Source organism: Musca autumnalis, unplaced genomic scaffold (genome assembly GCF_047663935.1).
Source record: "Musca autumnalis isolate F117 unplaced genomic scaffold, ASM4766393v1 scaffold_487, whole genome shotgun sequence".
Classification (NCBI taxonomy): Eukaryota; Metazoa; Arthropoda; class Insecta; order Diptera; family Muscidae; genus Musca; species Musca autumnalis.
The window spans coordinates 31240-57173 of record NW_027412074.1 but is presented as its reverse complement, the minus strand read 5'-3'; the positions used below and the strand labels follow the sequence as shown (position 1 = coordinate 57173).

The 25934-nt window shown below is 26.3% G+C and overlaps 1 protein-coding gene across 1 annotated transcript; it reads right to left on the bottom strand.

Moving 5' to 3' along the window:
• Positions 1 to 483: 483 nt before the first annotated feature.
• LOC141404588 (putative gustatory receptor 36b) lies at positions 484 to 25442 on the bottom strand. The gene is made up of 3 exons (XM_073988042.1): positions 24411 to 25442; positions 596 to 676; positions 484 to 498 (listed from the first exon to the last, which is right to left on the bottom strand). Exons 1-3 carry the CDS (start codon positions 25440 to 25442, stop codon positions 484 to 486), a joined length of 1128 nt encoding a protein of 375 aa, XP_073844143.1.
• Between the last annotated feature and the right edge of the window lie 492 nt (positions 25443 to 25934).

The window sequence follows — 25934 nt, the reverse complement described above, 5'->3', positions numbered from 1 at the left end:
ACATACCGAAATCGGACCGAACTATGCTTATACAACTCGATGCAAAACCAGTGAAAATAAATATAATTCAAATATATGCTCCCACAGCTGACAAAAGCAAAGATGAAATAGAAAACTTCTATGAAGAGATTAACGACCTACTAAAATTAAGAAAAACCTCAGGAAATTACCATTATACAAGGTGATTTTAATGCCAAAGTAGGCAAATATATGGTCCCTGGAATTACAGGTCACTACGGTTTAGGATCAAGAAACGAAAGAGGTGACAGACTTGTACAATTCTGTCAAGAATACAAAATGATTATAACTAACACATTGTTTAGCTTGCCTGCAAGACGCCTCTATACATGGAAATCACCCCTGGACAGAAAGGACAATATTATTAGAAATCAGATTGATTATATTCTTATTAATAAACGCTTCAGCTCAAGCGTAAAAAAGACTTCGACGTACCCGGGGGCGGACGTGCCATCGGATCACAACTTATGGCACAACATGCTAAGCGGGCCAACCACAAGAAAAAGATTGATGTACAGAAACTACAGGAGCCAACAGTTCGAACAAATGTAAAGCAACTTTTAAGCAACGAACTCACCTCAGTAAACAGTGAAGATGGAGAAAATATTTGGGAATCCATAAAATGTGCCATTAAAACAATTGCGGACAACAATCTTTCCTGAAAAAAAATATATGGAGCAATTACATAAAAACCATTTTTACTGACGAAAATCGGTCAATCTATGAAAGACGGGTAGACCAACAATTATCCGGGATACCTATCACAAGAACAGAGGTTGAAACAGCCATTAAGGCATTAAAAGATAAAAAAGCATGCGGTCCAGACGAGATTCCTTCAGAATTGTTAAAGTTAATTGAAGGTGATAACGTAAACCTTCTTACGAAACTTTTTAACTACGTTTACGAAACTAGTAAATATCCCAAAGATTGGCTCACATCAACTTTTATAACCATCCCTAAAAAAAAGTCGTCCAAAATTCTGCAACGACTATCGACTAATTAGCCTAATGAGCCATGCACTCAAAATATTTCTGAAGATTATTCACTCCAGAATCTACATGAAATGTGAAAAGGCAATGGGGACTAGCCAGTTTGGGTTTAAAGATGGGATGGGAACCCGCGAAGCTCTATTCGCTTTACAAGCGTTAGTTCAAAAATGCCGAAATTCACAGAAAGACGTGTTCCTATGCTTTATTGATTATGAAAAAGCATTTGACACGGTCCAACATGACAAAATGATCGAGATTTTATTGTCCATTGGAGTAGAAGAGAAGGAGGTTGAATGCATAAAAAGCTTGTACTGGCACCAAACAGCGCAAGTCAACGTCAATGGCGAATTGACGGAAAATATTAATATTTCCAGAGGTGTTAGACAAGGTTGTGTCCTGTCTCCTCTATTATTCAACACATACGCTGAACGAATATTCCAAGAATCAATAAATGGTGTCCGGAAAGGAATATATGTAAATGGAACGTTCATTAACAACATAAGGTATGCCGATGACACCACTCTCATAGCCGATAATATGACAGCACTTCAAGAACTGGTTAACAGATTGACCACTTGCAGCGAAAAATACGGTCTTAAAACTAACATCAAAAAAACGAAATACATGATCATCAGTAAACATCATACATATGCTAATGTGGCCCCATTAAAAATTAATGAAATAAATGTGGAAAGAGTCCAAAGCTTTAAATATCTTGGAGCGATAATCAACGACGAATGGGACATTTCTAAAGAAATAGCCTGCAGGATTGAAATGGCCAGAGACACATTCTTTAAATATAAAAAAGTTTTTACAAGCCATAATGTAAACTTAAAAACCAAAATAAGATATATGAAAACATATGTATGGTCTGTCCTATTGTATGGCATGGAAACATGGACCTTAAAATCGGTAGATATGAAAAAACTGGAAGCATTTGAGATGTGGACATATCGTCGCATCTTAAAGATATCATGGGCACAATTCATATCAAATAATGAGGTTCTAAGAAGATTTAATAAAGAAAAAGAACTGCTGAACAACACAAGGAGACGGAAAACGGCATACTTGGCATTGAAGGAAGGCCTACTAGAGGGAGGAAACAACTTATATGGATCAACAACATCCAAGAATGGACCGGCATACGTGATGTCATAAATCTGCTAAGCGAAGCCAGAAACAGAGAGACTTTTGCCGATATTATAAACAATATTTAATAATTTAAGTATGATAATATAAAACTATTGTAATAATATTCTTATATTTGCATTTTGGTCGCCAACATTCGAAAATCGAATAGGCAAATAAAGAAGAAGAAGATACCTAGAATATACAACTCTACTTTTGAGAATTCGTTCTTAATACGCGTTGCAAGATTATGGAATTATTTACCTCTTGATCTGAGAGTTTTTTTTCACATTCCAATAATGCAAAAATTTTCTACTGAAATTTTAGCGATAATCGCAAAAATTTTCTATTTAAATTTTTAGCGATAATCGCAAAATTTTTCTATAGAAATTTTAGCGATAATCGCAAAAATTTTCTTTTAAAATTTTAGCGATAATCGCAAAAATTTTGTATTGAAATTTTAGAGTTAATCGCAAAACTGTTCTATTGAAATTTTAGCGATAATCGCAAAAATTCTCTATTGAAATTTTAGCGATAATCGCAATAATTTTCTTTTGAAATTTTAGCGATAATCACAATAATTTTCTATTGAAATTTTAGCGATATGATTTCTCGTTAACACAAAGCCTTTTTGACACTAGGAAAAAATTTCTTTTTTATTTCTTACTTACACTCTCTTCCAATCTCCGATTGTAGTTTGTTGAAACATTATCCGCCTGCTTTAATAAAAATCTCGTTTTGTCCGCATATTCCACGACGTGGAACATACAAATTGTACAGCTCTTCAACACAGCATAGTAGAATATGAATCCCAAGAATACAAATATTTGGGTCCAATAGCTAAATTCCTCCTGGACATAGGGATGATACCAATTCATATAGGACATATAAAATACAACTATATTATCCGTATAGACAGTCAATATAACACAGGCCACATGCAGATCATACATATAATTGATGCGCTTCACGATGAGCTGCAATCTATACTGGATGCCAGCTAAAAAATCCAAATCATTGGCACACTTATCGGAAATTTGTTTTAGATTCCTGTCAATGGAAATGCAATCAGTGGATTGTTGTAAAATATTCTTCAATTCCTCATTGATGGCCATTTGTATGGCGTTAATGTTCAAGAGTAAAAAATAATAGTGGAAGAGGGAAATATTAAATATCTGAAGGAAAAAGGCCATCCCCAAGTACAACCAAACATTTTCAAATTTAAACATAGCTGAGAAATATTCACCGGAACCTAGTATGAGAAAAATACTCGATAAGAAACCCCATAACATTGTTGATCTTAAATCTGTTTCAAATTTTTCTTGAACATCGAGGCTTAGAGGCCATTTGCTAAGAAACTTCTGCCGCATGCACTCAAATTCCCTTATGGTCTGCATAAATTGTTGTCGTCTCCGCCAGTTTAATATAATTGCCATCAATATAATCGACACATTTAGGACAAACATTATCGACATAACTCGTGTGTGCAGTTCGGATGCATTTACAGTTGCAAAATCAAAGTCCAGGCGTAGCACCAGAGGTATTACAGACAGCATGCCAATATCTATTACGGCACTGTAGATGGTAAGCAGCTTGCTGGTATAAACTTCTCTTATCCAATAATTATAGTGAAATGGTAGAATTCCATATATTTGGGAGGCAAAATAACAGAAATTGAGAGCCCAAATTGTTGAACGTTTCATGGCGGTTGCACAGTTAAACTGATACGTTTTACGGAGCACAAGGCATAGGAAACTAATTAGATAAATATCAGCAATAAATTTTGCAAATTTGCAAAGCTAACGACATGTCGTTGTAACAAATGAAAAACAATATATTTCGAAAATAATCAATTAATTGCATATTGAAGCAAATGGGATCAATTTGTTAACATAGTTAAAGTTAAGACCTTTAAACAGGTCGCGTAAAAACACAAAAACAGGAATATATTCGAAAAATTAATCTTTTATATTAAAAATATTTTTCGATTATCGCTAAAATTTCAATAGAAAATTTTTGCGATTATCGCTAAAATTTCAATAGAAAATTTTTCCGATTATCGCTAAAATTTCAATAGAAAATTTTTCCGATTATCGCTAAAATTTCAATAGAAAATTTTTGCGATTATCGCTAAAATTTCAATAGAAAATTTTTGCGATTATCGCTAAAATTTCAATAGAAAATTTTTCCGATTATCGCTAAAATTTCAATAGAAAATTTTTCGATTATCGATAAAATTTTAATAGAAAATTTTTCAATTATCGATAAAATTTTAATAGAAAATTTTTCGATTATCGATCAAATTTTAATAGAAAATTTTTCGATTATCGATAAAATTTCAATAGAAAATTTTTCCGATTATCGCTAAAATTTCAATAGAAAATTTTTCCGATTATCGCTAAAATTTCAATAGAAAATTTTTCCGATTATCGCTAAAATTTCAATAGAAAATTTTTCCGATTATCGCTAAAATTTCAATAGAAAATTTTTGCGATTATCGCTAAAATTTCAATAGAAAATTTTTCCGATTATCGCTAAAATTTCAATAGAAAATTTTTCCGATTATCGCTAAAATTTCAATAGAAAATTTTTGCGATTATCGCTAAAATTTCAATAGAAAATTTTTCCGATTATCGCTAAAATTTCAATAGAAAATTTTTCCGATTATCGCTAAAATTTCAATAGAAAATTTTTGCGATTATCGCTAAAATTTCAATAGAAAATTTTTGCGATTATCGCTAAAATTTCAATAGAAAATTTTTGCGATTATCGCTAAAATTTCAATAGAAAATTTTTGCGATTATCGCTAAAATTTCAATAGAATATTTTTGCGATTATCGCTAAAATTTCAATAGAAAATTTTTGCGATTATCGCTAAAATTTCAATAGAAAATTTTTCCGATTATCGCTAAAATTTCAATAGAAAATTTTTCCGATTATCGCTAAAATTTCAATAGAAAATTTTTCCGATTATCGCTAAAATTTCAATAGAAAATTTTTCCGATTATCGCTAAAATTTCAATAGAAAATTTTTGCGATTATCGCTAAAATTTCAATAGAAAATTTTTCCGATTATCGCTAAAATTTCTATAGAAAATTTTTCCGATTATCGCTAAAATTTCTATAGAAAATTTTTCCGATTATCGCTAAAATTTCTATAGAAAATTTTTCCGATTATCGCTAAAATTTCAATAGAAAATTTTTCCGATTATCGCTAAAATTTCTATAGAAAATTTTTCCGATTATCGCTAAAATTTCTATAGAAAATTTTTCCGATTATCGCTAAAATTTCAATAGAACATTTTTGCGATTATCGCTAAAATTTCAATAGAACATTTTTGCGATTATCGCTAAAATTTCAATAGAAAATTTTTGCGATTATCGCTAAAATTTAAATAGAAAATTTTTCCGATTATCGCTAAAATTTCTATAGAAAATTTTTCCGATTATCGCTAAAATTTCTATAGAAAATTTTTCCGATTATCGCTAAAATTTCTATAGAAAATTTTTCCGATTATCGCTAAAATTTCTATAGAAAATTTTTCCGATTATCGCTAAAATTTCTATAGAAAATTTTTCCGATTATCGCTAAAATTTCTATAGAAAATTTTTCCGATTATCGCTAAAATTTAAATAGAAAATTTTTGCGATTATCGCTAAAATTTAAATAGAAAATTTTTCCGATTATCGCTAAAATTTCTATAGAAAATTTTTCCGATTATCGCTAAAATTTCTATAGAAAATTTTTCCGATTATCGCTAAAATTTCAATAGAACATTTTTGCGATTATCGCTAAAATTTCAATAGAACATTTTTGCGATTATCGCTAAAATTTCAATAGAACATTTTTGCGATTATCGCTAAAATTTAAATAGAAAATTTTTCCGATATCGCTAAAATTTCAATAGAAAATTTTTGCGATTATCGCTAAAATTTCAATAGAAAATTTTTGCGATTATCGCTAAAATTTCAATAGAAAATTTTTGCGATTATCGCTAAAATTTCAATAGAAAATTTTTGCGATTATCGCTAAAATTTCAATAGAAAATTTTTGCGATTATCGCTAAAATTTCAATAGAAAATTTTTGCGATTATCGCTAAAATTTCGATAGAAAATTTTTCCGATTATCGCTAAAATTTCAATAGAAAATTTTTGCGATTATCGCTAAAATTTCAATAGAAAATTTTTCCGATTATCGCTAAAATTTCAATAGAAAATTTTTGCGATTATCGCTAAAATTTCAATAGAAAATTTTTGCGATTATCGCAAAAATTTCAATAGAAAATTTTTGCGATTATCGCTAAAATTTCTATAGAAAATTTTTGCGATTATCGCTAAAATTTCTATAGAAAAATTTTCCGATTATCGCTAAAATTTCTATAGAAAATTTTTGCGATTATCGCTAAAATTTCTATAGAAAATTTTTCCGATTATCGCTAAAATTTCTATAGAAAATTTTTCCGATTATCGCTAAAATTTCTATAGAAAATTTTTCCGATTATCGCTAAAATTTCAATAGAAAATTTTTCCGATTATCGCTAAAATTTCAATAGAAAATTTTTCCGATTATCGCTAAAATTTCAATAGAAAATTTTTCCGATTATCGCTAAAATTTCAATAGAAAATTTTTCCGATTATCGCTAAAATTTCAATAGAAAATTTTTCCGATTATCGCTAAAATTTCAATAGAAAATTTTTCCGATTATCGCTAAAATTTCAATAGAAAATTTTTCCGATTATCGCTAAAATTTCAATAGAAAATTTTTCCGATTATCGCAAAAATTTCAATAGAAAATTTTTGCGATTATCGCAAAAATTTCAATAGAAAATTTTTGCGATTATCGCTAAAATTTCTATAGAAAATTTTTGCGATTATCGCTAAAATTTCTATAGAAAATTTTTGCGATTATCGCTAAAATTTCTATAGAAAATTTTTGCGATTATCGCTAAAATTTCTATAGAAAATTTTTCCGATTATCGCTAAAATTTCTATAGAAAATTTTTGCGATTATCGCTAAAATTTCAATAGAAAATTTTTCCGATTATCGCTAAAATTTCAATAGAAAATTTTTCCGATTATCGCTAAAATTTCAATAGAAAATTTTTGCGATTATCGCTAAAATTTCAATAGAAAATTTTTGCGATTATCGCTAAAATTTCAATAGAAAATTTTTGCGATTATCGCTAAAATTTCAATAGAAAATTTTTCCGATTATCGCAAAAATTTCAATAGAAAATTTTTGCGATTATCGCTAAAATTTCTATAGAAAATTTTTGCGATTATCGCTAAAATTTCTATAGAAAATTTTTCCGATTATCGCTAAAATTTCTATAGAAAATTTTTGCGATTATCGCTAAAATTTCTATAGAAAATTTTTGCGATTATCGCTAAAATTTCTATAGAAAATTTTTGCGATTATCGCTAAAATTTCTATAGAAAATTTTTGCGATTATCGCTAAAATTTCTATAGAAAATTTTTCCGATTATCGCTAAAATTTCTATAGAAAATTTTTCCGATTATCGCTAAAATTTCAATAGAAAATTTTTCCGATTATCGCTAAAATTTCAATAGAAAATTTTTGCGATTATCGCTAAAATTTCAATAGAAAATTTTTGCGATTATCGCTAAAATTTCAATAGAAAATTTTTGCGATTATCGCTAAAATTTCAATAGAAAATTTTTCCGATTATCGCAAAAATTTCAATAGAAAATTTTTGCGATTATCGCTAAAATTTCTATAGAAAATTTTTGCGATTATCGCTAAAATTTCTATAGAAAATTTTTCCGATTATCGCTAAAATTTCTATAGAAAATTTTTGCGATTATCGCTAAAATTTCTATAGAAAATTTTTGCGATTATCGCTAAAATTTCTATAGAAAATTTTTGCGATTATCGCTAAAATTTCTATAGAAAATTTTTGCGATTATCGCTAAAATTTCTATAGAAAATTTTTCCGATTATCGCTAAAATTTCTATAGAAAATTTTTCCGATTATCGCTAAAATTTCAATAGAAAATTTTTCCGATTATCGCTAAAATTTCAATAGAAAACTTTTGCGATTATCGCTTAAATATCAATAGGAAATTTTGATTATCGCTAAAATTTCAACAGAAAATTTTTCCGATTATCGCTAAAATTTCAATAGAAAATTTTTGCGATATTTGTTAAAATTTCAAAAGAAAAATTTTCCGATTATCGCTAAAATTTCTATAGAAAATTTTTCCGATTATCGCTAAAATTTCAATAGAAAATTTTTGCGATTATCGCTAAAATTTCAATAGAAAATTTTTGCGATTATCGCTAAAATTTCAATAGAAAATTTTTGCGATTATCGCTAAAATTTCAATAGAAAATTTTTGCGATTATCGCTAAAATTTCAATAGAAAATTTTTGCGATTATCGCTAAAATTTCAATAGAAAATTTTTCCGATTATCGCTAAAATTTCAATAGAAAATTTTTCCGATTATCGCTAAAATTTCAATAGAAAATTTTTCCGATTATCGCTAAAATTTCAATAGAAAATTTTTCCGATTATCGCTAAAATTTCAATAGAAAATTTTTGCGATTATCGCTAAAATTTCAATAGAAAATTTTTCCGATTATCGCAAAAATTTCAATAGAAAATTTTTGCGATTATCGCTAAAATTTCTATAGAAAATTTTTGCGATTATCGCTAAAATTTCTATAGAAAATTTTTCCGATTATCGCTAAAATTTCTATAGAAAATTTTTCCGATTATCGCTAAAATTTCTATAGAAAATTTTTGCGATTATCGCTAAAATTTCTATAGAAAATTTTTCCGATTATCGCTAAAATTTCTATAGAAAATTTTTGCGATTATCGCTAAAATTTCAATAGAAAATTTTTCCGATTATCGCTAAAATTTCAATAGAAAATTTTTGCGATTATCGCTAAAATTTCAATAGAAAATTTTTCCGATTATCGCTAAAATTTCAATAGAAAATTTTTGCGATTATCGCTAAAATTTCAATAGAAAATTTTTCCGATTATCGCAAAAATTTCAATAGAAAATTTTTGCGATTATCGCTAAAATTTCTATAGAAAATTTTTGCGATTATCGCTAAAATTTCTATAGAAAATTTTTGCGATTATCGCTAAAATTTCTATAGAAAATTTTTCCGATTATCGCTAAAATTTCTATAGAAAATTTTTCCGATTATCGCTAAAATTTCTATAGAAAATTTTTGCGATTATCGCTAAAATTTCTATAGAAAATTTTTCCGATTATCGCTAAAATTTCTATAGAAAATTTTTCCGATTATCGCTAAAATTTCTATAGAAAATTTTTCCGATTATCGCTAAAATTTCTATAGAAAATTTTTCCGATTATCGCTAAAATTTCAATAGAAAATTTTTCCGATTATCGCTAAAATTTCTATAGAAAATTTTTGCGATTATCGCTAAAATTTCTATAGAAAATTTTTCCGATTATCGCTAAAATTTCTATAGAAAATTTTTGCGATTATCGCTAAAATTTCAATAGAAAATTTTTGCGATTATCGCTAAAATTTCTATAGAAAATTTTTCCGATTATCGCTAAAATTTCAATAGAAAATTTTTCCGATTATCGCTAAAATTTCTATAGAAAATTTTTCCGATTATCGCTAAAATTTCAATAGAAAATTTTTGCGATTATCGCTAAAATTTCAATAGAAAATTTTTCCGATTATCGCAAAAATTTCAATAGAAAATTTTTGCGATTATCGCTAAAATTTCTATAGAAAATTTTTGCGATTATCGCTAAAATTTCTATAGAAAATTTTTCCGATTATCGCTAAAATTTCTATAGAAAATTTTTCCGATTATCGCTAAAATTTCTATAGAAAATTTTTGCGATTATCGCTAAAATTTCTATAGAAAATTTTTGCGATTATCGCTAAAATTTCTATAGAAAATTTTTGCGATTATCGCTAAAATTTCTATAGAAAATTTTTCCGATTATCGCTAAAATTTCTATAGAAAATTTTTCCGATTATCGCTAAAATTTCTATAGAAAATTTTTCCGATTATCGCTAAAATTTCAATAGAAAATTTTTGCGATTATCGCTAAAATTTCTATAGAAAATTTTTGCGATTATCGCTAAAATTTCTATAGAAAATTTTTCCGATTATCGCTAAAATTTCTATAGAAAATTTTTCCGATTATCGCTAAAATTTCTATAGAAAATTTTTCCGATTATCGCTAAAATTTCAATAGAAAATTTTTCCGATTATCGCTAAAATTTCAATAGAAAACTTTTGCGATTATCGCTTAAATATCAATAGGAAATTTTGATTATCGCTAAAATTTCAACAGAAAATTTTTCCGATTATCGCTAAAATTTCAATAGAAAATTTTTGCGATATTTGTTAAAATTTCAAAAGAAAAATTTTCCGATTATCGCTAAAATTTCTATAGAAAATTTTTCCGATTATCGCTAAAATTTCAATATAAAATTTTGGCGATTATCGCTAAAATTTCAATAGAAAATTTTGGCGATTATCGCTAAAATTTCAATAGAAAATTTTTGCGATTATCGCTAAAATTTCAATATAAAATTTTTGCGATTATCGCTAAAATTTCAATAGAAAATTTTTGCGATTATCGCTAAAATTTCAATAGAAAATTTTTGCGATTATCGCTAAAATTTCAATAGAAAATTTTTGCGATTATCGCTAAAATTTCAATAGAAAATTTTTCCGATTATCGCTAAAATTTCAATAGAAAATTTTTCCGATTATCGCTAAAATTTCAATAGAAAATTTTTGCGATTATCGCTAAAATTTCAATAGAAAATTTTTCCGATTATCGCTAAAATTTCAATAGAAAATTTTTGCGATTATCGCTAAAATTTCAATAGAAAATTTTTCCGATTATCGCAAAAATTTCAATAGAAAATTTTTGCGATTATCGCTAAAATTTCTATAGAAAATTTTTGCGATTATCGCTAAAATTTCTATAGAAAATTTTTCCGATTATCGCTAAAATTTCTATAGAAAATTTTTGCGATTATCGCTAAAATTTCTATAGAAAATTTTTCCGATTATCGCTAAAATTTCTATAGAAAATTTTTGCGATTATCGCTAAAATTTCAATAGAAAATTTTTCCGATTATCGCTAAAATTTCAATAGAAAATTTTTGCGATTATCGCTAAAATTTCAATAGAAAATTTTTCCGATTATCGCTAAAATTTCAATAGAAAATTTTTGCGATTATCGCTAAAATTTCAATAGAAAATTTTTCCGATTATCGCAAAAATTTCTATAGAAAATTTTTGCGATTATCGCTAAAATTTCTATAGAAAATTTTTGCGATTATCGCTAAAATTTCTATAGAAAATTTTTCCGATTATCGCTAAAATTTCTATAGAAAATTTTTGCGATTATCGCTAAAATTTCTATAGAAAATTTTTCCGATTATCGCTAAAATTTCTATAGAAAATTTTTCCGATTATCGCTAAAATTTCTATAGAAAATTTTTCCGATTATCGCTAAAATTTCAATAGAAAATTTTTCCGATTATCGCTAAAATTTCAATAGAAAACTTTTGCGATTATCGCTAAAATTTCAATAGAAAATTTTTGCGATTATCGCTAAAATTTCAATAGAAAATTTTTCCGATTATCGCTAAAATTTCAATAGAAAATTTTTGCGATTATCGCTAAAATTTCAATAGAAAATTTTTCCGATTATCGCAAAAATTTCAATAGAAAATTTTTGCGATTATCGCTAAAATTTCTATAGAAAATTTTTGCGATTATCGCTAAAATTTCTATAGAAAATTTTTCCGATTATCGCTAAAATTTCTATAGAAAATTTTTGCGATTATCGCTAAAATTTCTATAGAAAATTTTTCCGATTATCGCTAAAATTTCTATAGAAAATTTTTCCGATTATCGCTAAAATTTCTATAGAAAAATTTTCCGATTATCGCTAAAATTTCAATAGAAAATTTTTCCGATTATCGCTAAAATTTCAATAGAAAACTTTTGCGATTATCGCTTAAATATCAATAGGAAATTTTGATTATCGCTAAAATTTCAACAGAAAATTTTTCCGATTATCGCTAAAATTTCAATAGAAAATTTTTGCGATATTTGTTAAAATTTCAAAAGAAAAATTTTCCGATTATCGCTAAAATTTCTATAGAAAATTTTTCCGATTATCGCTAAAATTTCAATATAAAATTTTGGCGATTATCGCTAAAATTTCAATAGAAAATTTTCGGGATTATCGCTAAAATTTCAATATAAAATTTTGGCGATTATCGCTAAAATTTCAATAGAAAATTTTCGCGATTATCGCTAAAATTTCAATATAAAATTTTCGCGATTATAGCTAAAATTTCAATAGAAAATTTTCGGGATTATCGCTAAAATTTCAATACAAAATTTTTGCGATTATCGCTAGTATTTCAATAGAAAATTTTTGCGATTATCGCTAAAACACTTTATCGATTATAAATGTTGTTTCAATATTCATTGTACTTACAGTCTCCTCTAATTTCTGATCCGAATTCTGCAAATTATATTCCCAAGCCCTTATTAATTTTCCAATCTCTGCAAAATTATCCTGGACACCGAACATGCAGTTCAACAAATTCTTCAAATCGATATGATAGCAAATTAATCCAATGTTCATGAAGGCCTTACACCAGTCACTATAGGCATCCTGTATATAGCGATGATACCACGACATATAGGCCATATAGATTATGCTCACATTGTTCAAATAGATGGATAACAAAATGCATGCCACCAACATATCATATATACCATTGATACGCTTCACTAAATGCTGCAGAGCGTAATGGACTCTGGCCAATTGGTCGACATCATTACATTTCTCGGGTATTAAAAGCTTCAAACGTGGATCGACAAAATTTTGACTGGTTTCTTGTAAAATCGTCTTCACTTCCTCTTTGACTGACAACTGCATTGTATTGATGATCAACAGTAAGAAATAATAATGGAACAGGGATACATTGAAAAGCTGAACGAAGAGGCCAAACGGTAAGTACACCCAAAGACAATCCTCCTTAAATAGAAATTTAAAAAATTCGTAGTTTCCTATTGTCAGGAAAACTGCAGCCAATGCACTCCATACAAATTTTGATATTAAATCACTTTCAAATTTTTGTTTCGCTACAGGACTTAGAGGCCATTTATTGTAAAACTTCCTTCGTAGCTGTTCAAAATCCCTGAACGTTTGCATGAAACTGTGACGCTTTATCCAGTTAAAGGCCACTGTTACGAATATTGTTAATGGCCGAAGAAAAGCAATTATTGACGATATTCGAGAATGAAAATCAGATACATTTACGGTATGAAGATTGAAATCCAAACGTAGTACGAGTGGTATAACGGCAAACTTGAGAATATTTATAAGAGCACAGTAGCCGGTTAGGCCCCGAGAGGTGTAAATTTCACCTGTACGATAATCGTAATTGAATGACAAAACTCCCAATGCTTGCGAAGCATAATAACAGAATTTGAGAATCCAAACTGTTGAGTTCTTCATGGTTCGCGAAATACAACTAAGACAGTTTTTATTAGTAAGGCATTGCATTTGGCTACCCGTGCGATAACTATCAATAATGATTAATTTGACAATCCAAGGCATTGTTGCAATTCAATACATTAGGTTGTTCCTAATAACAGTAAAATTTTTCTGTAAAAATTTGCTATCTATCACGGAAAAAATTTCCTTGAGAATTTATGGTAATTTTCCATAGAAAATTCTATCGATAGTCGAAAGAAAGAGTTGATGAAAGCTCTCGGAACAGATAAACCAAAACCCACTTTTGATTCTCTGATGATGATTGGCGATTCCAATTGAAATATTGGAAAATACAAAAAGAAACATACAAAAATCAATATACGATTTTTAATTAAAAACAGTTGCTCTGTTCCAGAACCTGCAAGAAGCTACTATTTTTTACTACGATAACATTTTTTCCCTTTATGTTAACGGAAAAAATAGTACAAATTAGTAGATTCTTGCAGTTCTGGAACAAACCCAGTCTGTAGCTAAATAATTTTCAAAAAATATTTCGAATAACTCAAAGTGTTCTACAAAAATTTTTCAAAGTACTATTGGAAAATTTTCTAAGAAAAATTGATTAATTATCGAAATTTAATAGATTATCGACCAATTTTCTAAAAAAAAAAAATGTCGATTATCGACAACTGTTCCCAAAAAAATGTATCGATTTTCGAAAAATTTTCTAAAAAAATTTAACGCTTATCGAAAAATGTTCTTAAAAATGTATAGATTACCGATTTCTTTTTAATTTATCGTTTATCGAAAATTTTCCCTTAAAACTTTTATCGATTATCAAAAAATATTCCAAAGAAACTTATTGATTATCATAAAATATTGTAAAGAAATTTATTTATCAATATTTTTTTAAAGTAATTTATCGATTATCGAAAATTTTTCTAATAAAAGTTGATGGACTATCGGAAAAATTTCTAAAAAGCAACTAACTAAAAAATTTTGTAGACTATGGAACAATTTTCTAAAAGATTTCTGTCAATAATTAAAAAATGTTATAAAACAAATTTGCAAAAATTTATTTATCAAAAAATATTTTAAAGAAATTTATCGATTATCGAAAAACTTTCTAATAAAAATTTATAGACTATCGGAAAGTTTTCTAAAAAGTTAATCGATTAACCAACTACTTGTGGAAAATTTTCTAAAAAAGTAGATCGATTATCAAACTATTTTCTAAAAAAACTTTTTCGATTATCGAAAAATTTTATACAATGATTGATCGACTATCGAAAATTTTTCTAAAAAACTTATCGAATTATATATCAAAAATACTCTAAAAAAAGGTTATCTATAATTGTCGAAAAAAATTGCAAAAATTAATTATTTAAAAAAAATTTCTAAAGAAATTTATCGATTATCGAAAAATTTTCTAATAAAAATTGATAGACTATGGGAAAATGTTCTAAAAAATTAACCGATTATCGAACTACTAGTAGGAAATTTTCGAAAAAAAAATTTCGACTATGAAAAAAACTACAAAAATTTGTCAATTATCGAAAAAAATTTTAAAAGACAATTGTCAATTATTTACAATTTTGCACAAATATATTTATCAAAAAATATTTTAAAGAAATTTATAGATAATTAAAAAAAATTCTAATGAAAATTGATAGTTTATGGAAAAATTTCTAACAAATTAATCGATAATCGAACTACTATTAGAAAATTTTCTATAAAGTTGATAGATTATCGAAAAATTTTCTAAAAAAATTATCGAATTATATATCAAAAAATTTTCTGAAATTAAATAGTATCGAAAAAAAATTGCAAGAATTTATTTATCAAATAATATTTTAAAAAAAAATGTATCGATTATCTAAAAAATTTCCAATAAAAATTGATAGATTATCGGAACATTTTCGAAAAAAATTAATCGATTATCGTAGTGCTAGTGGAAAATATTCGATTCGAAAATTAAAAAAAAAAAATCAAAAAAAATATATTAAAGAAATTTATCGATTATCGAAAAATGTTCTAATAAAAATGTATACATTACCGTAAAAATTTTTAACAAATTTATCGGTTATCGGACCACTAGTGAGAAAATATGGAAAAAAAATTCGACTATGAAAAAATTTTCTACAAAAATTTTTCGATTATCGAAAAATGTTTTAAAATTATTTACGAATTTGCAAAACTTTATTTATCAAAAAAATATTTAAAAGAAATTTGTAGATTATTACAAAAATTTCTAATAAAAATTGATAGCTTACCAAACAATTTTCGAACAAATTAATCGATAATCGAACTACTAGTAGAAATTTTTCTAAAAAAGTTGATAGATTATCGAAAAATTTTATAAAAAAATTATCGAATTATATATCAAAAATTTTTCTGAAATTAAATAGTATCGAAAAAATGTGCAAGAATTTATTTATCAAATAATATTTTAAAGAAATTTATCGATTATCGAAAAAAATTTCCAATAAAAATTGATAGATTATTGGAACATTTTCGAAAAAATTAATCGATTATCAAATTACTAGTGAAAAATATTCGATTCGAAAATTAAAACAAAAATCAAAAAAATATATTAAAGAAATTTATCGATTACCGAAAAATGCTCTAATAAAAATTTATACATTACCGTAAAATGTTCTAACAAATTAATCGATTATCGAAAAAATAATCGATTATCAAGAAATTTTCTAAAAAAAAACTATCGATTATAGAACATTTTTCTAAAAAAAATTATAACGGCAAATTTTCTAAAAAAATTATCGGTTATCGAAAAATTGTCTATAAAACTATCGACCACTTAAATTTAAAAAAAAAAAATATCGAAATATGTATAGCGAATATTCAAAAAAATTGTAGATTATTGCAAATATTTTTATTTATCGGATTTTTTTAAATTTATCGATTATCCAAAACAATTCTAAAGAAATAATTAATTATCATCAATTAGAATATTTGATGATAATTAATTATTAAATCGATTATCGAAAAATTTTCTAAATAAATGTCGATTATCGAAAGTTTCTAAAAAAATGTGGATTATTGAAAAACTTTCTAAAAAAAAATTCGTTTATCAAAAAATATTCTAAAGAAATTTATTGTTATTGTTCTAAAAAAATGTATCGATTATCGAAAAATTTCCTAAAAATGTATTAATTATCGGAAAATCTTCTAAAAACTTATCGCGAAATTTTAAAAAACAAATTTTTGTATAACGAAAAATTTTCTAAAAATTCTTATCGGTTAGAAAATTATCGAATTATATATCAAACATATTCGAAAAAATTACAGATTACCAAAAAAATTTATTTAAAAACGTTAGCGAAAATTTTTCTTAATACATTTATCGATTATCAAGAATATTCTAATACAATTGGCGATTATCATAAAATATTCTACAGAAATTTGTCGATTAATCGACTATCGATTAATCAATTATCTAAAAAATTACGATAATCAACAACTGTTCTCAAAAAAATTTATCGACTATCGAAAAATTTTCTAAAAAATGTATCGCTTATTGAAAAATGTATCGACTATAGATAAATTTTCTAAAAAAAATTCGCTTTTTCTTAAAAACATTTATCGATTATCAAAAAAAAATCTAAAAAAAAACATATTGATAATTAAAAAATATTCTAACGAAATTTATATATCAAAAAATATTTTAAAGAAATTTATCGATTATCGATCATTTATCTAATAAAACTTGATAGATTATCGGAAAATATTCTAAAAAAATAATCGATTATCGAACTACTAGTGGGAAATTTTCTAACCAAAATTGTCGACTATGGAAAATTTTTCTAAAAAAAATTGACGTTTACCGAAAAATGTTCTAAAAAAATGTATTAAAAATGTTATAAGAAAGTTTGCAAAATGTATTTATCAAAAAAAATTTAAAGGAATTTATCGATTATCGAAAAATTTTCTAATAAAAATTGTTAGGCTATCGGAAAAATTTCTAAAAAAATTAATTAATTTTCGAACGACTAGTGGGAAATTATCGAAAACAAATTTCGACTATGAAAACGTTTTTCGATTATCGAAAAATTTTCTAAAAGACAATTGTCAATTATTAAAAAATTTTATGAAACAAATTTGCAAAAATTTATTTATCAAAAAATTTTCTAATAAAAATTGATCGATTATCGGAAATTTTTCTAATAAATTATATTTATTATAGTAGAAAATTTTCTAAAAAAGTTGATAGATCATCGAAAAATTTTCTAAAAAAATTATCGAATTATATATCAAAAAATTTACTGAACAAGTAAAAAATTATCAGTCGGCTTTGCCGGCAGAGATATACCCTCAGCCTGTGCAAATTGAAACACTTTTTTTCACAAAAAACTTATGTATTTAGGGGTTTTCAAAATTTTTGTCTCGTATGAACCGACAAAAATGTTGATTAGGATTAAAGTTCAAAAATTTTGCTGAAAAGGTACTTAAAGGAATGGACCGACATAGACCATGGGGGTGCCATAGGGGGTTTTTAAACCCTTCGGGCTGTTTTCTCAAGAAGTGTTTTCTCTTAAGGTGAACTTATCCGAAATTTTGTGTAGGAGGTACCGGATGGATTGGACAAATATAGTCAATATTTGAACCTGATCTATATCTAGTAGATATATTAGGATGTTAAAGTATGGACCAATTCGGCCACTCCCTTTAAGAGTTACCGTATGAACAAATTTCCGAAAATTTTTGAACTTTTGTGGGGGAGGTACATGAAGGAGTGGACCGATATGGCTTATCTTCAAACTTAGACTATGTTTGGACAAAATATTACTAAGGCCAAATTTTGGACCGAATCGGCAGATCTGTTCTAGAGTTATATTGCGCTCCAACCACCTCACATGGTGTCATAGGGATTTTTTGCAACTTTCAGGCTATTTTTTCAGGAAGTATGGACTTGCCCCTAATGAAACTTGTACCGTTGTATGGAGGGCAGTGAATACAAGTTGCTAAAACAAAAAGCACAGTGATTCGAGAGATGGCCCTAAACTGAACTTTTCCGAAATTTTGTGTGGAAGGTACTCGAAGGAATGAACCGATTGATCCTATATTGAAACATTGTCTAAGTCTGGTACATATTTTACGATGGGCAAAGTATGGAACAAATCGGTTACTCCCGTCAAGAGTTATCGTGCGCACAAATTTTCCGAACATTTTCGAACTTTTGTGGGGGAGGTACCGAAAGGAGTGGACCGATATAGCCCATCTTCGAACTTAAACTAAGTTTGGGCAAAATATTACGAAATCCAAAATTTGAACCGAATCGGTTCATCCGTTCGAGAGTTATCGTGCGCACCAGCCAGCCAGACGGACAGACAGATAGACGAACGGACATTGCTCAATCGACTCCAAATTGTCTGAAACACATTTCGTCCAAACATACTTGGGGTCTAAAACCATTATTTTGATGAGGCACATTTTGCCCGTATGAAAGTGTATATACCCTTGTTAGCATAAATGCTGAGGGTATAATTAATCGATTATTGAACTACTAATGGGAAATTTTCTAAAAAAACTTTGTCGGGTCTGGAAAAATTTTCTAAAAAATTGTCGATAATCGAAAAATATTCTAAAAAATGTATTAACAAATTTAAAAAAAATGCAGAAATTTATTTATCAAAAAATATTTTAAATATTTTATCGAAAAAATTTCTAATACAAAATTATAGATTATCGGAAATTTTTCTAACAAATTAATCGACTGTCAAACTACTAATTAGAAATTTTCTAAAACATTGATCGATTATCGAAAAATGTTCCAAACAAATTTATCGATTATCAAGAAATTTTCTAAAAAATATCTATTATCGAAAAGTTTTCTAAAAAAATAGTATAGCGACAAATTTTTAAAGAAAAATGTCGATTATCGAAAAATTTTCTAAAAGAAGGTTATCAACCATCGAAAGTTTTATAAAAAAAAATGATCGAAATATATATATATATAATAAAATATTCTAAAATATTTGTAGATTATTGGACAAATTATTATTTATTGGATTTTTTTTAAACATTTATCGATTATCAAAAACAATTCTAAAGAAATTTATCGATTATCAAATCATATCATATCATTTTCGATTTCGAAAATGTCTTTTTTATTAAAATGTCGATTAGCGATAAATTTTCTAGAAATTGTATCGATTATAGAAAAATGTTCTAAAAAATGTATCGATTATGGAAAAATTTTGTCAAAAAACGATTATCGAAACATTTTCTAAAAAAACTTATCGCGCAATATTCTAAATCAGATCGATTTATATATTGAAAAATATTCTAAAAAATTACAAATTATTGAAAATTTTTCTTTAAAAAATTTATCGTTTTTCTAAAAATGTTCTTAAAAAATATTTATCGATTATCGAAAAATGTTCTAATGAAATTGACGATTATCACAAAATACTTTAAAGAAAATTTTCGAAAAATTTACAAAAAAAAAATTATCGATTATAAAAAGACTTTCTAAAAAAATTGTCGATTTTCGAAAAATTTGATAAAAATTGGTTTATCAAAAAATATTTTAAAGAAATGTTCTTAAAAATTTTTCGTTTATCGAAAAATTTCCTTAAAAACATTTATCCATTATCAAAAAATATTCTAAAGAAACTTATCAATTCTCATAAAATATTCTAAACGGTTATCGAAAAAGTTTCCAAGAGAATGTGTCGAATTCTCTTAAAATTGTTCTACAACAAAATTAACTCATCAAAAAATATTCTAATGAAATGGATCGATTATCGAAAAATTGTCTAAAATTAATGATCGATTATCGAATAAATTTCTAACAAAAAATTATCGATAATCTAAAAACTTTCTTAAACAATTTGATCGATAATAAAAAAATCTAAAAAATGTATCGATTATCGAAAACTATGTTTAATAAAAATGGATAGAATATCGGAACATTTTCGACAAAAATTAATCGATTATCGTAGTACTAGTGAAAAATATTCGATTCGAAAATTAAAAAAAAAATCAAAAAAAAATATATTAAAGAAATTTATCGATTATCGAAAAATGTTCTAATAAAAATTTATACATTACCGTAAAATTTTCTAACAAATTAATCGATTGTCGAACAACTAGTGGAAAATTTTCTTAAAAAGTTCATCGATTATCGAACAATTTTCTAAAAAATATCGAATTATATATCAAAAAATTTTCTGAAAAATAAAGATTATCGGTAATAATCAATGCAAAGATTTATTTGTTAAAAAATATTTAAAAAAATTATCGATTATCGAAAATTTTTCTAACAAATTAATCGATTATCGAAAAAATTTATCGATTATCAAGAAATTTTCTAAAAAAAACTATCGATTATAGAAAATTTTTCTAAAAAAAATTATAACGGCAAATTTTCTAAAAAAAAATTATGGGTTATCGAAAAATTGTCTATAAAACTATCGACCAATTAAGGTTTAAAAAAAATATCGAAATATGTATAGCGAATATTCTAAAAAAAAAATTTAGATTATTGGAAATATTTTTATTTATAGGATTTTTTTTTTTAATTTATCGATTATCGAAGACAATTCTAAAGAAATAATTTATTATAATCAAATATGCTAAAGCAAATTGTCGACGATCGAAAAAGTTTCAATAAAATCGATTATCAAAAATTTTTTTAAATGAATGACGATTTTCGAAAAATTTTCTAAAAAAATTGTCGATTATCGAAAAACTTTCTCAAAAAACCGTTTGTCAAAAGTATTCCAAAAAAATTTATTGTCAAAAATTTTTCTACAATGATTGATGGATTATCGAAAAATTGTCTATCGAAAAATGTTTTAAAAATATATCATTGTAGATAAATTTGCTAAAAATACTTATCGCACAATATTCTAAAACAATTTTTTTGTTTAACGAAGAATTTTCTAAAAATTCTTATCGATTAAAAAATTTTGGAATTATATATCAAGAAATATTCTAAAAAATATAGGTTATCGAACATTTTTCTTAAAAAATATATCGTTTATCGAAAATTGTTTTTAAAAAACATTTATCGATTATCAAAAACTGTTCTAAAGAAATGTATTGATTTGATTATCATAAAATATTCTAAAGAATAGCATCGACTATCAAAAATTAAAAAAAAAAATATCGATTATCGAAAAAATTTAAAAAAAAAATTGTCGATTTTTTAAAAATGTTCTAAAAAATTGGTTTATCAAAAAACATTTTGTCGATTATCGAAAAATTTTCTTAGAAATTTTGTCGATTATCGAAAAATTTGTTAAGAAAATTGTTTGTCAAAAAAATTTTCCATAGAAATTTATTGTAGAAAAATTTTCTACAATGACTGATGGATTATCGAAAATTTTTCTAAAAAAAATGTATCGATTATAGAAAAATTTTCTTAAAAAATTTATCGATTGACCATCGAAAGTTTTCTAAAAAAATTATCAAATCATACATAAAAAATATTCTAAAAAAATATTTAGATTACAGAAAATTTTATCGAACAATTTTCTTAAAAACATGTATCGTTTATCTAAAGAAATTTATCGATTATTGTAAAATATTCCGAAGAAAATCGTTGGTTATCATAAAGGTTTCTAAACAAAATTGTCGATTATCGAAAAATATTATAAAAAATTAGAAAATTTTGTTTATCAAAAAATATTTTAATAAAAATTTATAGATTATCGGAAGATTTTCTAAAAAACTAATCGATTATCATAGTCCTAAGGAAAACTATCGATTATCGAAATTTTTTTAAAAAAATATGTCGATTACCGAAAAACTGTCTAAAATATTGTACCGATTATCGAAAAGTTGTCTAAAGAAATTGATCGAATATAGAAAAATGTTCTAAAGAAATTAATCGAATATCGAACATTTTTCTAAACAAAATATAACGACTATCGAAAAGATTTTAAAAATTTTTTTCGTTTATCGAAAATTTTTCTTAATGACATTTATTGATTATCAAAAAATTTTCTAAAAAATGTATCTAAAAAAAATGCAAAACACCAAATTTTCTAAAAAAAAATATCGATTATCGAAAAATTTTCTAAAAAAAGTTTTCCAAAAAAATATATATATAAAAAATATTTTAAAAAATGTTTAGATTATCGAAAAATTCATAATTTATCGAAAAATTTTCTTAAAAACATTTATCGGTTATCAACAACTTTTCTAAAGAAATTTATCGACTACCAAAATAAATTATCGAAATTATTCTAAAGAAATGTATCGATTATCATAAAATACTCTAACGAAAATTGTTGATTATCATAAAGTTTTATAAATTGCTGATTCCAGAAAAATGTTCTAAACGATTTTCCAAAAAAATTCGATTTTCGAAAAATTTTCATTAAAACAAACATCGATTACCAGCTATTACAAATATTTATCGATTATCACAAAATATTCTAAAGAAAATTGTTGCTTATCGAAAATTTTTTTAAAAAAATCGATTATTAAAAAATGATTTAAAAAAAATGTCGATTATAGAAAACTATTATAAAAAAATTTGTAAAAATTAGTTTATCAAAAAATGTTTTAAAAAAATTTAACGCCTTGTCTAATAAACATTGATAGATTATCGGAACATCTTCTAAAGAATAGATCGACTATCGTAGTACTAGTGGAAATTTTTCTAAAAAAGTTGATTGATTGATTCGAAATTTATCGACTACCAAAATAAATTATAGAAACATATATAAAAATATTCTAAAAAGTTTTTTAGATTATCGAAAAATTTATCATTTATCGAAACTATTCTAAAGAAATGTATCGATTATCATAAAAAACTGTAACGAAAATTGATGATTATCAAAAAGTTTCGTTAAAAATTGCTGATTCCAGATAAATGTTCTAAATAATTCTCCAAAAAAAAATTTCGATTTTCGAAAAATTTTCTTTAAAACAAAAATATCGATTACCAACTAGTAAAAAAAATATTGATTATCACAAAATATTCTAAAGAACAATGTATTTTATCGAAAATTGTTGAAAAAATCGATTATTAAAAAATGATTAAAAAATTGTCGATTATAGAAAAATTTAAAAAAAATAAATTATAAAAATAAGTTTATCAAAAAATGTTTTAAAAAAATTTATCGCCTTTTCTAATAAACAATGATAGATTATCAGGACATTTTCTAAAAAATAGATCGACTATCGTAGTACTAGTGGACGTTTTTCTAAAAAAGTTGATCGATTATTGAACAATTTTCTAAAAAAAAAAACGTTATCGATTATCGACAAATTTTCTAAAAATATGTATCATTTGACGTAAACGCAAAGGAATTGACAGTTGAAATCGAGTGGATTTCGTAAATGTAAACCAAGCATTAGGGGGAGAGAATTATATATTTCACCCGTTTCGAAATCATAATTGAATGGCAATACTCCCAATACCTGAGAAATATAATAACAAAATCTAAGAATGCAAATACTGGAAAACTTCATGGTTCGCGGCGTTTAGCAACTGAGAAGTTGCTTGTTCTTATTTTAAAAACAACGCGAAGTTGGCTGCAGTTCGGTGTGTGATTTTTATCGGTGATTAATGTTGGTATTTCCTTAAATTTAATATAAAAAGTGGGAAGCACACTTTCAAGTAGATTGACAGCTAATTTATTAAAACAGTTCTTGGCTAACAAAGATGAAAAATGGTCACATTGACAGTCGAACAAAGCTGTCATTCTATTTTGATGGTGTGTCGTCCACTTAATGTAAATCAACCCCCCCCTTAACCTCTTGCGAAAATGTCTTTCTTAATCGACTACTTACACTCTCCTCCAAACGCACATCCAAATTGGTTAGGCAAGTTTGTTGTTCCTTCAAAAGTCTGCCACACTCTGCCAGTACATCCTTATAATCCAAAATCGTAAACAGGAAGACCTTCAAGTCCATAAAGAACAGGAACATTATAAGCCCGTTGATGGACATTTTCAAAGCATTCTGGGCATCCCACTGGCTATTTGAGGAAACATAAATGGCATAAAACACCGATGTACTATTCAAGTACACGGTAAGCAGGACACAAGCACCCTGGACATCGTACATGTCATTGATATGCATGGCTAATTTACAAAACCGCAACTGAAATCTGGCCAGCTCCTCAACATCATCAGAAAATTGACAGCATTTTGTTATGAAAAAACCAGCATGGATAAAGCCCAATTTCCGGAGATTGGCCAACTGTTTACATTTCTCAAGTATTCCGCCTAGTTCCTCATTAATGGCAGCCAACAAAGTATTGATACGTAGAATGCAAAAGAAATAACTTGTCAACACCAAATTGATGACATTTGCCATTAGACCCAACGTCACAATGATCCAGACATTATTCACATTCAGCTGTTGTTTGAAAAATTCAAAAGATCCCAGCATTGCGGCCATGCTGGAAGTAATGCCCCAACAAAATTTTGAACGTATTGCATTTTCAAATTTCTCCTCCAATCTCGTGCTCAAAGGCCATCTCTTCAAAAATTCAATTTTTAATCGATATAAATCTCTCAGCGATTTTATATATTCTCCTCGCTTGGTCCAATTGAAGATCACGGAGACCAGGACTGCCGTCAGACGTATTAAAAATATTAAAAAATTAATTTTGGCATGGAAATATTTTTTGTTGACAGTGATGTGCTGCAGCATCGGCAAAACTCCAAACATAGCCACACTTATCAGGGCAGTGTAGTAGGTGAGCCAGGGTGCAATGTAAATTTCACCCGTGCGATGATTGTAGCAGAAAGATAAGGTACCCAAGAGTTGAGCGGTTACCAATACGGCCGTAATCATCCAATGCGTAGACCGACGCATGACGTTTCCTACAGAAGTTACTTATGGACTGAATAAAACCGTCATTGGTTTGAATTTTTTTTCTGATGAGGTAATTAGATTCGATTGCGCAATCAATGCTTAATTACCCAAAAAGGACAAATGTAGATTTCATCAACTTATTATGGGCCATCAAAGCAGTAATTTTGTTTATGTACTTCTTCAGGATAAAAATCATATTTCCCTTAATTAACCCCGACAGAAAGAAAAACAAACGTTTTCAATTATTTAGCTTATCAAAAATTTTTTGATTAAATTTCCTATAAAAATCAAAAAAAAATCCATTAATAAATTTGTCGATAATCAAAAAATTTCCTATGAGAAATTTGTCGATAATTGAAAAATTTAATCTAAAAATTTCCTATAGAAATTTTATCGATCATCGAAAAATTTCCTATAGAAATTTTATGGATAATCCAAAAATTTCCTATAGAAATTTGATCGATCATCGAAAAATGTCCCAGAGAAATTTTA

Bases quoted from the DNA above. Each gene is read 5' to 3' on its own strand.
- LOC141404588 (XM_073988042.1), bottom strand. From the start codon at position 25,442: ATGCGTCGGTCTACGCATTGGATGATTACGGCCGTATTGGTAACCGCT. The intron at 677-24,410 runs GTAAGTAGTCGA...ATTTTTTTTCAG, and splicing joins ATGTGCGTTTGGAGGAGAGT to GAAAGATTGTTGTCCGCAAT.